This window comes from Drosophila tropicalis, unplaced genomic scaffold (assembly GCF_018151085.1).
Source record: "Drosophila tropicalis isolate 14030-0801.00 unplaced genomic scaffold, ASM1815108v1 contig_593, whole genome shotgun sequence".
NCBI classification, from domain to species: domain Eukaryota; kingdom Metazoa; phylum Arthropoda; class Insecta; order Diptera; family Drosophilidae; genus Drosophila; species Drosophila tropicalis.
Window position 1 is genome coordinate 12,861,389 of NW_027173070.1, and position 18,278 is coordinate 12,879,666.

The 18,278-nt window shown below is 33.2% G+C and overlaps 1 protein-coding gene across 2 annotated transcripts in view; it reads left to right on the forward strand.

The window, feature by feature from the left end:
* LOC137576078 (terminal nucleotidyltransferase 5C) overlaps positions 1-17,610 on the forward strand; it is a 61,478-nt gene extending 43,868 nt beyond the window's left edge. The window contains exons 1-2 of one of the 2 annotated variants that reach the window (XM_068288954.1): positions 8,908-9,056; positions 13,943-17,610. In XM_068288954.1, the coding sequence (XP_068145055.1) occupies positions 13,997-15,520 (1,524 nt within the window). In that variant the 5' untranslated portion in view covers positions 8,908-9,056; positions 13,943-13,996 and the 3' untranslated portion in view covers positions 15,521-17,610. Of the gene's footprint in view, positions 1-8,907; positions 9,057-13,942 lie in introns of those variants that run through there. The other variant, XM_068288953.1, reaches the window with a different exon arrangement.
* Positions 17,611-18,278: the final 668 nt, after the last annotated feature.

Sequence of the window (18,278 nt, forward strand, 5' to 3'; positions counted from 1 at the left end):
GAAAGAAAATGAAATTAAATTTTGTGTGATCAGCAGAAAAAAAAAAGCCAAATCAAATTCAAATTCAATGAATGAAATACTTTATATATTATAGTTAAAACATCTTTGATACTAGACAATTTTAATAGATTATACTAGCTAGATTATGTGATGGGAAGAGATTTATACAGTGGGCTTTATTAAAAATCGTACACGATTGAAAAAAGGGTCCAGTAAGTTCTTTTTCCACTTGGACGTGGCCTTCTTTTTAGCTTTCTTATGCAATTCATTAGACTATTCGTTCTGAGACTTGGCAGGACATTTCTGGCATTGCTTCTTTGGCTCTTTTTCACCGTTCTTACCTTTACATTGAGGGCTACTTTGTTGCCATTACACATCTTTAGGTCAACATTGTTCGATTTGTGGGTAGACCAAAGTTGTTTAATAACATTTGTATCAAAAGAATGAGATGGAGATTCAATTACTTCAATGTCTTGCTGGGGATCATTGTCTCCAAATAGAGTTTAAAAGTTTATATAGCACTTTGAATTACTTAGATGTTTATTTATTTCTACAATAGATGTTGCATTCTCAGTGGCATACACTGTAGATTAGATTATAGATTCATAGACATGCAAAGGAGGGATAATGAATTGATTAGGCATCGAAATGCTGATTGATTCTGTTAATTGTCAAAGTCCTCTACTTGCCGAACATCCTCTTATATGTATACACGTGGATATTGCGATTTGAGTTTATTAACCCTCAATCTGAAAGGCCCCCAGATGTCATAAACCCTTTTTAGCACATGCTCTTTAAAATAGATTAGATGATGGGGCTAATCTTTACCTTTCTACTACTCTCACTTCACTTATCGCTGGACATGACCTGAGAACTGATTGATTGATGGCTGATGATAAGTTGTTGTCGTTGTCGTTGTCGTCTGCTAAAAGTGCATGTCAGTTGATGAATTTTTAGTACAATGTATTAAGCAGCAATACTCCTCTTACCTACATATTTCACAAATCTCTGTATATGTAAGCACAATTTGTATTTAATTTTTTTGTCGTTGGTTATTTTTGAAAGCTGTTGCCGAGTCTGCATCTTCTTGTGTGTGTGTGTGTGTGGGGACAGGGCAATAAACTTTTCGGTGACTTTTGCTCGTTTCAATCAAATGACTTTTAAGCTGCTGGCACACTTATAAAGTAATTATTTAAATCATAAATCAGTAATGATATCTCTTGCTAAGGAGATTCTAAAGTGGGCATACATCTTTCTATATACATACATACATACATATGTATGACGAATCCGTAATGATTTTCCATCATCTGTTGTTTTTCTCATTATAATTATCATTCGTTGCAACTGGGTATGGCAATTCCCATTAGACAATTGCTGAATCATCTCAAAACAAGTACATAGATCTCTCTACCCCACCTAAGGAGGTGGCCAACCTACATATTTATAGATACATTCATCCATTCGTACATATATAAATATTTCAAATATTTTTACCTATACGTAAAATGAGAATTGCTGAATTGTCTGCCAAAAAAAAAAGAAAAGAAAATGAAGAAATCTATGCGGATGTGGCAAATGCAATTTGAGAGAGAGAGTGGGAGAAAGAGGGGAAATATGACAAAATTTTGTATCTCTCTTTCTCTCTGACCTTATTTTGCAGTTTTTAAAATATTTTTTAAAAACAAAGACAAAAAAAAAACTGGCTATCACTTGTATAATCCTCATTCTAATCTGGCACAATTGTGCTTGACTTGACTTTGTCTATAGAAACAGCTGTTTTTTTCTAGTTTTTTGTGTTTTTGTGTTTTTTGTTTAGTTTGCGTTCTAAATGGCTCGCTTTTTATTTGGGAAATTCTTTCTTTTCTTTATTGTTGTTGTGGAGCTTGTTCTAAATATCAACACCTGTAAGATGGCAGTTCTTAATATTGTGAGACGACAATATTCTTTAAAAGAAAACATTGCAATTCTGTCTGAAAAGCTTCAAATTGATTGATCTAGATTGAACATAAACAAAATCAACAATTGAAATTCGGGTTAAGATCATGAAACATTATTTTATTTTCTTTAGATTGAATAATTTTTACTTACCTATATATCAAATGCCATATGTGGAAAGTCTGTTGAAAGCAAAGAAACTTACTGTCAAAAAGAAGAATTTTTAAAGAATTGAAAACAAAAAAAAAAACATATCGACGTTCTTTTTTGAGTTGTCTTTTTGATTATAATTGAAACACTCTCTTGATCACTTTTAATCAGTTTCAAGTCATTATTAAGTCAATTTTTATTATTTGGGAAACTTTCAAGCATATAGGAGATTCATTTCGGAGTCTTCTTTATCATATTTTGATCATCATAACGACTTAAAAGAGCCTCCTTCTCTGACAAAACGAATATGAAGATTAGTTTCTGACTTTCGAATACATACTTAACTCCACTTTGAATGCCTTTTTTAAAGTTAGTCACTTGTCCTTATAGTATTGACTGTGACAAGTTCCCTAGAAACGAATTGTGCATTTTTCCAATCGATTGTGATAAAAAACTTGCTTTTTCTTCAAACGATTTTCATGAAAACTCATATTTAACAATTTTCAATTTCACTCCCAAATTTCTTAAAGATCAGATGACTATATCATATACTCAAAAGATAATTTTGATCAAACTTAACTGAACTTAACTCTACTTAATAATCTATAATTCTGTGGAAAATTCTCATCAAAATGGGATAACTATATTATTTCACTGTTATAATCAGCATTCTGTATGCTCCTCAATACTCAAACTTTTCCCAAATATCGTACTAAACTACAAACAAACTATTAAAGGGCCTCCTCATGTTTCTTTTATGCAAAAAATATCCAAATTCATCTTACTTTTCTCTCCCACTATTGATGATAATGATAATCTTGACAATTGTTTGATTCGCTTGGTTTGTATTCGTTTTTCCTCATTAGATAGACATTAGTTTGAATGCTTAATTCATGGCAGATGTTTCTCAGGAAGTAATTGATACGAGCAGCAACAGTCAAAAGCCAAAAAGAACATTTGTGGCACGAAATCATTTATCAATTTTAATTACAAACTTTATGACAATCAACAGCAGCAGCACAGAGAACTGAAGTGGCAGAAAAATATGAAACCGAATAAATTTTTTAAATTTGCCTTTCAAATTGATTGAGCCAAAGTGAGATAGATAGAACTCTTGTGGCCAAGGTCTACTGCTGCCGCATTCTAACGCACGTCTCAAGTATCTGTATCTCGACAATTTTTTAATTGCTGTTAAGGCAAATTTTTTGCCATTAACTCTTCCAGTAGGTGGAATATACATATATATAGACATATAAACGGCCTACTCGTGATGACTTCGGCTTTGTTTTTCTATTGATCCCGAAAAGGAGAGGAAATGGAGGGGAGAGAAGGCCAAAGGTAGCTTTAAAAAAAAAAGATACTGATCATCGTTGTGTGGCAGCTACTGCTAGATACTACTTGCTGTAATTATAAGTTGCATGATTCTGTATACAAGTCACGCTAGAAAACAATTTCAAAACAATATCACAAATAAAAAACACGAAAAAAGAAAAAAAAAAAAACAATTTGCAATCGAAAGTAACACTCCTGCCCCGTCGTCACTGTCTCTATTTTTCTCTTCCAGTATCTAGATGTTTATCTAGCGACTTAAATCGCTTAATTGAATTTAGTTGGTGGCAAACAAATAGAAATAAAACAAACAAATAAAAACCAACAACAACAACAACAAACGAGTAAATGTGGCAAAACTTTAAGTTTGCTTCCGCTTTAACTAATGTTTTCAGTTTACACTTTGTTTTTTTCCCAAATCTAATGGTATGCCCATATTTGAGGGAGACGAATTTTGACATACCCTTTTTTGAGGAAATCTTGTTCAGACACCTTCTGTATAGGTATTAAAGGACTTACATAGCATTTGAGTAAAATTTACTACAAATCTTACTTCTTAAAAAGTATAAATACTTTATGAAATAGTTTCAAGTAATGTTCTCTCGTTTTCGAATGATTTTCAAGACTTCAAATAGTTTTGATTGAGGTTTTATGAACGACTTTCGTTAGGCTCTAATAATTAGAGACTAATTCTTGCTTAAAACGTTTTCCAAACTTCAACTCAACAAATATTTAGGCAGAAATCTTCGAACAATTTGAGTTCTTTTTCTTACCAAATTAGAAACTTGGCTTTCATTTTGGTAATTTAAACGACATTTTCAGAGAAGTAAAGAAATAAATGGAAACAAATAGACCAATTTAAAAGTCAATCATCCATATCCTTACAGGGTTGCCGAGTTTTATAGTTGGTGTTTCTTGTTTCTGAATGCAAAATTATCAGACGTTTACTTTCAAAATGGTTTTTAAACTACAGTAGAATCCAATTCTGTCTTTAATAAAAATGATTTCTAATATGTAAACAGTAGAATCCGGCTATAACGACCCCGCTTATAACATCCATCCGGTACAATGAGTGATTGGTTGGTCCCAATACAAACTTATATAAAAAGGGCCTCCGGTTAGTACGTCTTCCGGATATCAAGACGAAAATCGTCGGTTCCTTGAGCGAAACGGATTCTACTGCAATCGGATTCTACTGTAGTTAGATTTTAGTTTTAAGAAGTGAAATTTATTGTTAGAAAATTTCAATTAATTGAAAACTATACAAATTGAAATTTCGTTTAAAGTTTGAAAATTATTTCCATTGTCAGTCAATTCTCGGTATTGGTATCGAATTTTTTCACTTGTTGACTTTGATTCAAACAATTTGTCATCTCGACACGAAATCGAAAAGAATCATTTGGATTAACATAAACCAGATCGAGTCCGAGTAGTTATTTATATTTATCTCTTAGAAAGTTATGAAAATTCAGATTGATTTTGCATTCCTAATGGCCACTCGTCTGTGGATTATGACACTTTTAGGCCTAGTTTATAAACATTAATGAAGCTAAGATAGAAAAAACAGATGTCTAAATAATATAAATACACCCTTAATAAAAATGTGGGGTAAATAAACCAAAAATAATTTACATAATATTTGCACAAATGCCACAAAATGTTTGCCCATATAAATAAAATAATAAATTTCCGCCACAAAAAACACAGATTAAGCACACATACAAATACAATGAGAAATATATATATAACAAAAGAAAAAAATTATTATCTTTTTAAATAAAGAACTGAAGATCTTTGTCAACAATACGTTAACGGATACAAGAATTAAATTGTGGTTTCCGTTTAAGTTATAATTCTTAGAAAAAAAAGAAGATATCTGATATTTAATTGCTTTATGGAACTTTACTATCTGAGAGATACAAAACTATTTGGCCATCAGATACAGATACAGATACAGATACAGATACAGTATCTGTAATTTAGAAGTCTATACTTTTTGATTAACCACTTTTGTGGGTAATTATTTAAATTTCCAAGTGCAATCTAATTTCGGTTTTTTAATGACTTTAATGTCTATTAACTAAATCACTTTTATTTTTTGGTATCAATTGAGGGCAAAACTTTCTATTTTTGTTTGTACCCCCTTTCACCCTTCCACCACTCATTCACCACCGACAAAAGATTCAATTAGATTGTTGATTAACAATTTTTTTTTTTTTTTTGTTTTTTACCTCAGTGCTAATAATTTAATTCTGTGTATATAAATAATTGTTGCGGCCAAAACACGTGTTTCGAATTTAAGCAAATTACGTGAAATATTATATATACTATATATATACACAGACACATTTAGTTAGTTAGCAGCAGAATTTAAGTATATATATATAGATTTTTGCACTTGGTTTAGGCCGCGGGGCTGAGGATTATATAATGTCTAGAGCTAAACATAGACGTAAAATGTAAAGTAATTTAATTATTCAAACAAAAACCAAACTAAAATTGAAAGCAGCAGCAACAGTTGGTGGGGGAGGGGGGCAAAAAGTCAATAGTTAATTTCGGAATTCTTAGTGGCACTTTCATTTTTGTTTCTTTCTTGTATTTCGTGATATGTGAAACTATGCCAAAATCGCAAGTGAATCTGTCTTGACTGGTTTTGAAATTGGAATTGGAATTGAAAATGTCGGTCGAACCGGTTTTATATTTGGTTATCATTCCGTTTTTTTTTTTTTGTTTTTGTTTCTTTTTCTGTGCTGCTTGGCATAACAATTAGTTTTGTTATTGTACATTTGCATTTTGTGTGTGTGTGTGTGTGTGTGTGGTGTGTGTGTTTGGTGGGGCTTTTGCTATATAGAATATTTGTCTCTAGACCCAGACTTTCATTGGAATTTCAATATTTTGAGTACAAATACGTATTAACATTTGGCTATGCGGTCAAATTGTGTGTGTGATATGGTTATAGATACGTTAAGGCATTTGCTTGCAATCTGTTTAATTGGGTCAGGGTCGGTCTGACTGTCCTATTGTCTGTTGTGTCTGAGTGTGTTGCCAAAGCCAAGCCAAGCCAAGCCATCATCGTCGTCATAATCATCATCTAACACCACAGCAACATTAACATCAACAACAACAACAACAACAACAATGACATTAATAATAATAATGGCAACAAGCACTAACTCCACTCAAACTACATACTACTCCTCCCTACTTTTCCCCCTCTCTTACCTGCTTACAACAAACTCAAACAATATTTGTATGATTTCTTCTCATTTCAAGACACTTTAACCAATTCTGAGGTACATTAGCAATAGTGTACATGATCTTTATTAAAAGCCAAAATATGAGTTGAAATATAGAAATTTTGAGTTTTCTTAGAGAAAGTTGTTGGAAAATATGACAAGTTTGAGATATTTATCAAAGGAAATTGGTTTCTATTGAACAAATGAAAATATGTATGTACTATATACTAAAAGAAGACAATCTCTACACTTATGGCCAAAATAATCGATATTAGCTAGAGGATTTGAAAACTGTTCTTATCATATGATAGTGCATTATTCTTAATAACAAAAACAAATAGATATATGTGCACGTATGTATGTATGTAGATATAATATAATTAAAAAGGCAGTTGTTCGCATAAAAACTAAATCGTAAACCTAAAAAAACTTATTATGTAAAAAAAGCAAAGAATTCAACTGGAAAAAAATGTAAAATTTTGTGGCAAGTTCTAAAATCAAAAGAAAACTCATTCTCAAAGATTTCTAATACTGTAGCTCATAATTTTGGAAATTTTGAGTTGAAAAATCTTAATTTTCTTTAGAAAATTTCCCTCTTTAAAGCCTTTAACCCAAGTGGGTAGTGTATATAAAAGTCGATCTAGCCACATAATTTTCATCATATTTCTTGAATAATTTTTTTTTTTTTTTTATTTTTTTCTTTACGCTTGTTTACTGCCTCATAGAGTGCAGTGCAATGTGTTTTTTTTTTTTTTTTTTTTTTGTTTTTCTTGTGATAGTTGTATCTGCAAGATACATTAACGCTTGCCTCAACTTTATTTCTTTGTTTGGTGGTTTATTTTTTTTTTTTTTTTTTTTTGTGTTTTTTGGCAAAACCACATTAATCTTTTTCAACCTTTCAAACTTTGTTGCGTTACTTTTGTCCGTTTTGATTATAACATTGAACGAAAATCAAAGAAAAAGGCAAACCAAAAAACCAAAAAAAATAAAATCAAAAATCACGTTCTCAACAACAATCAATATAACGGTAACGTTATTGAAAGAGAAAAAAAAAACACACAAAAATTTCATTAATTAAAAAAAAAAAAAAAAAAAGAATTGATACCAAAAATGTATATGTAAAAAAATAAAATAAAGGCCAATGTATTCATCAATAATTATTTAAATGAGCTTCAAAAATGAAAAAAGAAAAAAGAAAACGAATTAAACAAGTATAAATAAAAATTATATAGGCATGTTTTTTTTTTTAATAAGAGATTATGAGTTGCTAGGCCAGTCAGAAATAAGTATATATGTACATATATTAAGCTATTTTTGGTTATGCTAAGAAATGCAGATGCAAAAAGAAAAGAAAAAAACAAACTAAATTATTTTGTATGGTTGCCTTTTATCAGCTGGGAGATACTGCCATTGCACTCTAGGAGTGGGCGGTTGGTGGGTAGTGAGGAGGGGGCGAGTGGGGCGGGATTCGACCGACTAACCTAAGCAAAAGTAAAGCCGACGACCATCAGAATTCGCCCTTCTAAAAAAGCTTACTTGAGCCCCACTCACTGGCTTCTCCTCTCTCTCTCTCTCTCACTCAATTCACTTGTTTCACTCCCTCTCTCTCTCGCGCACATAACATTCCACTCAACTGCCTTGTGACGTCAGCGGCTGGTTTGCAAGCTTTTAGCGGCTGTTGTTGTTGTTGTTGTTATTTGTTATTGGGGGCTCTCGCGAATATTCTCGACTTTGCTCGAGTTCGATGTGGTTTCGGGTGGTTAAATGGCTCGAGTTCGACGTGGTTGCTAGGAGTTCGATGTGGCTCGATCTAATTCGGGTGGTTTGATGTGCTTCGGGTGATTTTGTCTTTCATTGTTTTTGTCTGTCTTTGTTTTTTTTTTTACTGTTGTTTTTGATTTCGACGTGAACGGACATGCGTGCGGAGTTTTTCGTCAAGAGTAAAATTTGTCCAAGAGTAGCAAAGAGCCGAAAAATAAAATATTAACAAAATTTAAAAAGCAACAAAACACACAAATTGATTATTTCAAACTGCGCGTTAGTGTAGAAAAAACAACAACAAAAAAGTCCAAGTGAAAAGTGTGCAGGTGCATTTTTTTGGCATACACTAAATAAGTTAACACGCAAACACGCACAAGTGAAACAAAAACGAAAAAAAAAGTATTATTTGTTGTTTAAATACCTATAAATTAATTCGTGTTGAAGAGAGTGTGTTGTGCGTGTGTGTGTGAGAGTGTAACGTTAGTCCCAGCTGCCTTAATGGTAATGCTGCGGTGCTAAAAGAAAAAACAAAAACAACAACCTAACTGTTACCATATTTGTGAAGCGTTAGTTAGTTGCTTGGTCTAAAACTAACTTAATAAACAACAACAACACTTTGTGTGTGTGTGTGTCTCTCTCTCGGTACGTTGAAAGAAAAAAAAAAGCTACTTACACATATTTCAAGCCAGAGTTTTTGCCAAAGACTTTCTGCCCCAAACTGAAAAGATTGTTGTAGTTGTTGTTGTTGCTGCTGCTATTGCTGTGACTGCGATTTTCACTTTTATTTGAGACCAGTCTGTCTAGGCCACACACATACACAGACACATGCACAGCCACAGCCACAGCCAATACACCTGTTTGCCGATATTTCTTCTGTCTGTGTGTTTGTGTGCAACCACAATTATACAGTTATACAGTTATAATCATGTTGAGAAAAGTTAATAAAGTTTACATTACACTTTTTTTTTGGTTTTGTTTTCTCGATTGTTGGTGAAAATTGATGAAAATGTGGCAAAAATTAACAAAATTTGCGAAATTCTTAACGTAATGAAAAAACAAACAAAAAAACTTGCCAAAGTTCAACGAATATTATATAAAAAGAGGGAGTTGGGTAGGGGGGAAACAAATTGTTAACTTTGTTGTTGCTGGAGAAAGATAAGAAAGTTTTTTGGGCTTGCGGGGAAAAGTGTTAAATACTATAATAAAATGTGTTAATAGGTATTATGACATGTCACACCAACAGAAACACAACACACATACATACATACATACATAGAGAAAGTGTAAAACAAAAAAATAACATTAAAAGACCATTATTTAATGGCAATTGGAAATTAGCTAATTGGCAATTGGTGAACAGAATCTAATAAGATACCAAATACAAAAATTCTTATTGACTAGAGAAAATTTACATAATACAACAAACAGTTGCGAAATTTATAAACTATTATAATAATTTCTATTAGTTTGAAATTTACTGTTAAAAAATTTACTATATCTTTTGGTTTTCTCAATAAATCATGTAAATAAAACAATTTATAAATATAATTTATGACTGAAATTTTTAAAAATCTTTGGGACTACAACCAAAAGTGAAATATTACTGGAAAAATAGTTGAATGTGATTTTTTTTGGGTTATTTTAAATTTTTTTGGGAGATTTTTGGTTTTTTTTTTTTAATCAGCAGATGTTTAATTTCATTTGATTATATGTATGTATTAAAATTAAAGTCGACAATTTGATTTAAATTTCTGTAATTTTTAAATAAAATACTATATTTTTCTCACTTTCTAATTATGTATTTGGATTTAAATAAAAAAAATGTTTTGATATTTCAATTAGATATATTACAAAGATGAAAAGTTTTCAAATTTCAATATTTTAGTTGGTAATGGATATTTATTTAAAATTTTCGTATATAATGGGAGTTTTTTTTTTGATTTTGAAGTAGACTTGAAAACGTTTCAGTATTTCGATTAAATAAAATAAGAGGCGAAATAAATTTAAAAAATTCTAAAAATTTATTCCAAATTTGATATTGTTTGTGCTTTCAGTATATAATTTGGAATTTGTTTTTATTATTATATTTTTGTGTTTTGTGTGGCATAATTCAAGGGCAGCTGGGAATTGCCAATGCAATAACAATTATAATATGTATATAACAAAAAAAAATATATAGTTATATGTATATAAAAAACAAAAACAAAACTGTACAACAATTTGTTGGCGCTGCTCAATGAGTAAGAGCACCAGTGTATGTGTATCTGTGTGTGTGCACGTCAATAGCAATTAATAAATAAATAATTGTCTGGCACACAAATGCAACAACAACAACAACAACTACAACTACCTAACAAAAGGCAAAAAACAGTAACTTTAACTGCAACTGCAGCAGCAGCATCAACGGAACCGCCGCCGCCACTCTGTGAACTAAGCCACGCGGCAGTTCACAGTTCCACCCAATAAACCCGCCCCCCGCTACCCCACTCCTCACTTCAACCACCTAGCAATGCGCTTGTACTTATATTTTTTTATTGCTCAAGCTTAAATTAAGTCATTCAAGTCTTAAGTTTCATGCAAATCTCGTTGTTTAAACTTTTAGTGTGAATCATCAGCCAAAAACAACAACAAATGAATGAGCAACAACAATCATTTATATTTTATCATTGTCATTATCATCATCCATCGTCATAATCTTGCCTTGTCTTGATTTCCCTTTTCAAATAGAGAAAATCTAGAGAAAAGAACACACAGAAAGAGAGAGAGGAAGAAAGGGAGTGACAGATCGAGAAGAGACAGAATAAGTAATAAGTTAAATTTTTAATAAACTTACTTAAATTAAAAAAAAGTAAGAGACTTTTTGATACCCTGCTTTTTTAGCTACCGTCGTTTTATATTTCAAATAAAGCAAAGTGCCTGATAATAGAATACTTTAAATTTAGCCCTGGCTCCAGTGGAGAAACCAAGGAAAATTTTTGAATGGGATATTCCATTATACCTTGAAAAATTCTCAAAAATATTTTCATATTTAAGATTGATTTCTCTCCCTAAAATGACAGATAGTACTAGCCAAAATTCTCGTAGAGAATTACATATATATATTTAAGATTCGATATCTGAGACCGATTTCCCTCCTAAAATTACAAATCTCACTAAGCAAAATTTAGATATACATAGATTCGATTTTTAATAAAGTCTCGAAGTCTCGGGTTTCGAAATATTTTTCCCCAATACCTAGTTTCTACTTCCGAAACCCAAGAAAAAGATGAGCTAGATCCGCCACTGAGTCACAGCCATGAAGGGATTTAGAAAACATTTTCGACCAGTGTTCCAGCATTTTCTGCCCCTTTCGAGGGGAGACACTTTGTCAGTTTAAAAATTTATCGAATATCGCACGACCACTTTAAAATATTCAATAATTTGTCGTGAAGAAAGCGAAAAACGTCCGTATTTCTCGGGGGTTCTCCAGACCTCTCAGAAGTACCTTTGGAAAGGAACATTTTTAAAGCTAAGCTCAATCCAAGGTTGCTTTAGATTTCCATAACTACATTTTGGTTTTTCTCAATATTAATATTAATAAATTGAATGTCCAATCTTAATATACTTTCTACGCATGCCCACAGGGTATTAAAAGTAAAAAATAAAAAACAATAAAAATTAATGTGTGAGATACGGACATATAGTGAACCTCAAGCGATATAATAGAGCGTTCAAATGTACATAAAAAATATATATATTTTTTTTTTTGAATACAAAGTGGGAGAGTATGTGTGTGAGTGTGTGAGGGAGAGAGAGTAAAAGGCCCACGGTTAAAATGAAGGAAGAATAGACTAGAAAAAGGCATAGAAAAACAGAAGAAGAGGGACTATTCAGTTGTAGGTGGTGGATAAAGGCGTTTGCCGGGAAGGGGGCGGCGGCGAAGGGAGGGTAGCCCACGCCGGCGACGAATTTTTACGATAACAACGCGGAAATTTCAACAACAGAACAACAAGAAAAAATAACAACCATCCAATATATACACACACACACACAGACAGACAGACAGACATACACCCAAAAACATATCACCGAAGCGCACAGCCGAAAAACAAAATGTGCATATAGATATATTTTGTATATAAGTATATACATATATATGTATATATACCATAAGTTATATAGTCGGTCGGTTGCGGGTTTATTTTGCTTGTTGTTGGGGGGCATCAACGAAAGAGATAGAGAGAGAGAGAGAGAGAGAGAGAGAGAATGAAAATTAGCCGTGCCAATAATATAAAAACATTTGAAAAATAGCCCCAGAATGATATGGTTAAATGCGTAGGCCGATCTCGGGTCGGGCCGGGCCGGGCCAGCCGACTGACTACTATAGTCATCCACATCGTCGTCGTCCGATCGACCGACCGACCACAACAACAACAACAAAATATTTAGCAAATTTAAAGCAAATTAATTAATTAAAAGAAGCCCCGGGGCGGCAGCATTATTTGGCATTGGCTCAATAAAAATGGCAAAACAGCGAAATAAATAAATAAATAAAAGCAATGACAATGCTGATGGGCAACAACAATAGCAAAACAAAAAAATAAGCAACATAGTGCATAAAATTAAACGACACGAGAAAACAGAAAACATGGGAGAGATATCAAGAGAGAGAGAGGAGAGAAAAGGGAAACGATATGCTAATCTTGAGACATCTTAAAACAAATTCTTAAGTAAAAGAACACTGAAAGATTGAATCGATCTATTGAATTTGAATTGGAAACAAATCATATGCTTAAGCTTTAGCCAGTGGCGGATCTAGTTCATCATTGGGGGAAATTGTAAACGATTAGTTCTGTGTAATAGGAAAGTTTGGACATTATCAATATGACAACAACAACCTGTTTCAAATTTAATATAATTTAAAACTATTTGAATAAGTTTTAGAGGAAAAAAATTTAAACAATTTCTTAGATATTTTCGTTTGATGGGATTCAAAAGCATTGAAAAAGCATATCCTTGTCCTTTTCCTTGTGGATTCTTTATCTTGTATATTGGAGGAATGAATAGAACACAGTTCTACTTAGATCAATTTGTAGTGAATTCTCAGTGTGTATAATGTCTGAAAGGATAATAGGGTTAATTCTTTTGATGTAGTATTCAAGAAAGAAAGAAATAGATGCATAAACGGATTAACTGATAAGTTAGATCTGGGGGTTTGAACATCTAATTACACCATTTCAAACAATTAGTATCCTTTTTGATCTCGGACTTTCTCTGAAAATGTTTTCTAGATCTCTTTTTGTATGTTGGGATATATTTTCCATCAACTCTCAGAGTAGATTTAAAAGCAATAATGGAACTAGTTTTTTTCTTTCGGTTCCATTTGATTTGGCAATTAATAAATCAAATTCCATATTCCATAAAAGTCAAAGCTTACAAAGAAACAATGTTAAAATCAATCATCATATTACCATAGTTAGTTAAGTCTTTCGTTTGAATTTAGTTTCAAATACTAACTTGTGATTTTCTTTTATCTCAATCTCTTGCAGTGCGGGACACTAGACGGAGCCGAACCGTTATATCATCAGCAACGCAACAACAGAATGGACGTGTATCAGATCGATGATGGTTTCCATTCAGATGGAGGTACCGAAACTCCGCCACCATCTCCGAGTTCTGGATCATCGATTGCCTCGACATCGGATCATGGCTCACTGGAGAGCGTCGATACGGGAGGAACACAGCGTTTGGCCGTCTTATCGTTTGAGCAGGTGCGAAAATTGCATAACGTGATGGACGAAAAGGTGGCCATACATGGCCGTGGCAATTTCCCCACCCTCGAGGTGACACTGAAGGATCTGGTGAATTTGGTGCGTCGCAAATTGGAAGCTGAAGTGAATGCCGGCGGCGCTGGTGTCTTAGTCAAGGACATACGATTGAATGGTGGAGCAGCTAGTCATGTTTTAGCCAGCGAGGATCAGCCATATAATGACTTGGATTTGATATTTGCCATCGAGCTGAGTTCACCGCGTGTCTTTGATCGTGTTAAGACAGCGGTATTGAATACTCTACTTGATCTAATGCCCGAGGGTGTGTGCAAGCGTCGGATCTACACGTGCTCGATTAAGGAGGCCTATGTCGGCAAAATGGTTAAGGTGAACAATAATAATGATGGTGATCGTTGGTCCTTGATCTCGTTGGGCAATTCACCGGGTCACAAGAATGTTGAATTGAAATTTGTCGACACAATGCGTCGTCAATTTGAATTCTCTGTCGATTCATTCCAAATTGTACTCGATTCGTTGTTATTATTCTATGATTGTGCCGCCTTGCCCATATCGGAGAACTTCTATCCCACTGTGGTGGGTGAATCCGTCTATGGAGATTTCCAGGAGGCTCTATATCATTTGCAAAAGAAATTGATCTCAACACGCCAGCCCGAAGAGATCCGGGGCGGTGGTCTGCTCAAGTATTGTAATCTTCTAGTGCGCAATTACAAGGCTGTCGATTCGCAATTGATCAAGACCCTGGAGCGTTATATGTGTTCGCGTTTCTTCATTGATTTCCCCGACATAAATACACAGACCACAAAGCTGGAGGCATATTTGCGTAATCATTTCTGGGGTGTGGACGAGGAGCCGCTACAGTATCAATATCTGATGCATTTACGTGAAGTTGTCGAAATGTCAACAGTCTGTCTAATGGGACACGAGCGACGACAGACATTGCATCTGATACAATCGCTGGCTGCCCAGGTACTATATCAAAAGCAAGAGAAACAGCAGCAACAGCATCAGCAACAACAGCAGCAACGTCATCAGTTCCTGGATCCTTCACAGCAGCAGCAACAGCAGCAACAACAGCAGCAACAGTCTCAGCAACAGGCAGCCACACAGACCATCTATGTGCAACAGGCTGCCTGTTGTCCTACAAACAGTTCAACAAATGAACCAAATGTTGGAGGAGTTGGAACAACAACATCGACCCAGCCTGGAAATGCACCGCCGCCGCAAGCTATACAGATACAAGCGGGTCCGCCGGGTCTAATATATGCCAATGGAGTTTACTATGCACCTGTGATTCCCAGCACCATTTGCACCTGCAATTCTACCTGGTTGAGTACGTGATTGATTGAGGAACAGCAGCAACAACAACAACAACATCAAAATCAACACCAACATCAACATTATCAACAGCAGCAGCAGCAGCAGCAACAACAACAGCAACAACAATCAACACTCAGATTAAGCAACACCAGCAGGAATCATCCAGAAACAGAAACACCCAAAACACCAAAAAAAAACAACAACCACACAAAGAAGAAGCAGCAAATGAAAATTAAAGCAACAACAACCACAACAACAGCAAGTAAAACTAACAACAAGAGAGAAGGAATCGAAGAGGAGGGCCATTTGGTCTTATTGCCACAACAGATGCCCGTCGATGTGCCTGTCTATAGCCAAAATAATTGGTCCTGGAGTCTATATAAAGGACAATATGCCTATTTCTATCCTCAAGATGGTAGCGAGCCGCAATTGTTGCTCCTGGGCAAGGACTCTTATTTGAATGTGACCGAACAGCAACAGCAACAGCAACAACAATGGCTCTAAAAACTGTTTTCAACAACAGCAGCGGCTTTTTTCACGCCCACCCCGACCCCAAACCCCCCTCTCACCCACCAATTGCTACTTTTCACTGTTTTTTGATTGATTTCGCAAATTTCGCAATTTAGGATTTCAAGACACACACACACCCACACGCCCACACACACACACATTTTGTTTAAAGTTTCAAATTTAGACTGAAAGCCGCTGTTTAGTTTTGAGTTTTTGTAAAAGGAAGAAAATTGAAGGAAAAATTTTTGGTAAAATTGAATGGAAAGCCTTGCTGCGCCGACACCATGAAAAATCCTATGCAATAGAAAATGTAACTATAGGGACAAAAAGAAAAACAAAAACCCAAAACACAAAAAGAAAAACAAAAAAAAAAAAACGTTTGGCTCTCTTTTTTATTTTAAACAAACTATATTGTATACCATTTAATTATTATTATATTCAGTTATTCAAACACACACACACACACACCACCACCCCCTCCCTTAGCATCCCCTCCCAGGAGTAGCAATGAGAAAAAAAAAAATTTACATTGTAAGGCCCCAAAAAAAAAAAAAAAAAAAAAAAAAACAGAAAAAAACCAAACAGGAATTAATTGTATGCTCTGCTTTTACCAATTCAATTTTCATTTCCCTTCACTTTTTCCCTCTTCCTTTTCTTCTTTTTTCTTTGTGTAAAACCACTAATAATAAAAACCAAACAAACAAAAAAAAAAACTAATAACAATTATAATACCTAAATGATATATATATATACATATACACATAAACATAGAAAAGAAAAAAGAGAAATAAAAACACCAATAGGAAAAAGAACGGAAAAAAACAAACAAAAAGAAAAGAATTCCTTTTATATGCAGTTGGCGTGTTGAATTTGTTTTCATTTTTAACATAATTTTTTTTTTCTATGATAAATAATGCTGATTTATATATATATATATATATATATAGAGAAAGAGAGATAAATAGTAGTAGATAATTTTGCAGAAATGTTTATAATATGTAAATATTAGTCGAAAACTACATAAGATATATACATATATATATATATATAGATGAAACGATTTTGTACAATCAACTTAAGGTATAAATCTCAGCTCACAAAAACGAAAAAAGGAAAAGAAAAACTCAATCTCTAAATGAAATGGAAAAACTCTGCTGGGTGATAATTTATGATTGTTAAAACAAAACTGATATACATATAAAAATATAAATATGCATATTAAACAAGGATATATATATATAAATCGTTACTTGAAACTAAAAACTAAGAAAGACAGAAGAAAAAGCAAAGAAAAGTTCTTCAGTTTGCATTCGGGGGGAAAACCCGTAAAGAGATTTCCTCTCAAGATGATGATGATGATAATGATGATGATGATGATGATGACAAAACAAATGGACACCCTACTCCCCCACACACACACACACACACACACACACAGACAGACAGACAGACAGACATGTTTTCGTTTCTCTAATAATTTTAAAATTTTTGAATTTATGTATTAACTTTTAGTGTGACATAATGAAATGTATGGATTATATGTGTAATTGTATATGTGTGTGTATGTATTCCAACATTGCAACATTTTTACTTAGTGCAAATTCAAAAACCAAAAAAAAAAAAAAACAAAAATACAAAATTTAAAACAAAAAAAAAAGTAGGGGAGAATTAAATAATAAATTTGGTTTGCATATGAAACGATTTTTTTATACATACGCAGATATATATATATATATATATATATATACCTATATAGCTGTATTCTTAGCTTATAAGTCAGAGTTTGGATAAATCAAAAGAAAAGTCGAAGCAAAAGTTGATGAAAGAAACAAAAAACAAAAAAAAACAATGGAAATACATTTAGCAAGTAATTTTTACAGATATATGAACCTCTACTACCCCCCCCGGTCCACCTTCCTTTCTACCACCTTCCTCCCCCCCACTTACAGATAAAGCAAATAATCATGATTATATATATATATATAAATGGAGAAGATGAAAGGCAAATCAATCAACCCTGCATTGAGATTTGTATATAATATATACTTAATAATGTATATCTAATTATTATACGACCCACTACACTACACTACACACACACACACACCCAACACACAACACAACACACACACCCAAATATATATATATATATACAACTTACTTACATATTACATTATACGAGAAATATATATACATATATACATAAATAAATAATAATAATAATAATAATAAATTGTAATTGTATCTGTATCTTATATATTATTACCTA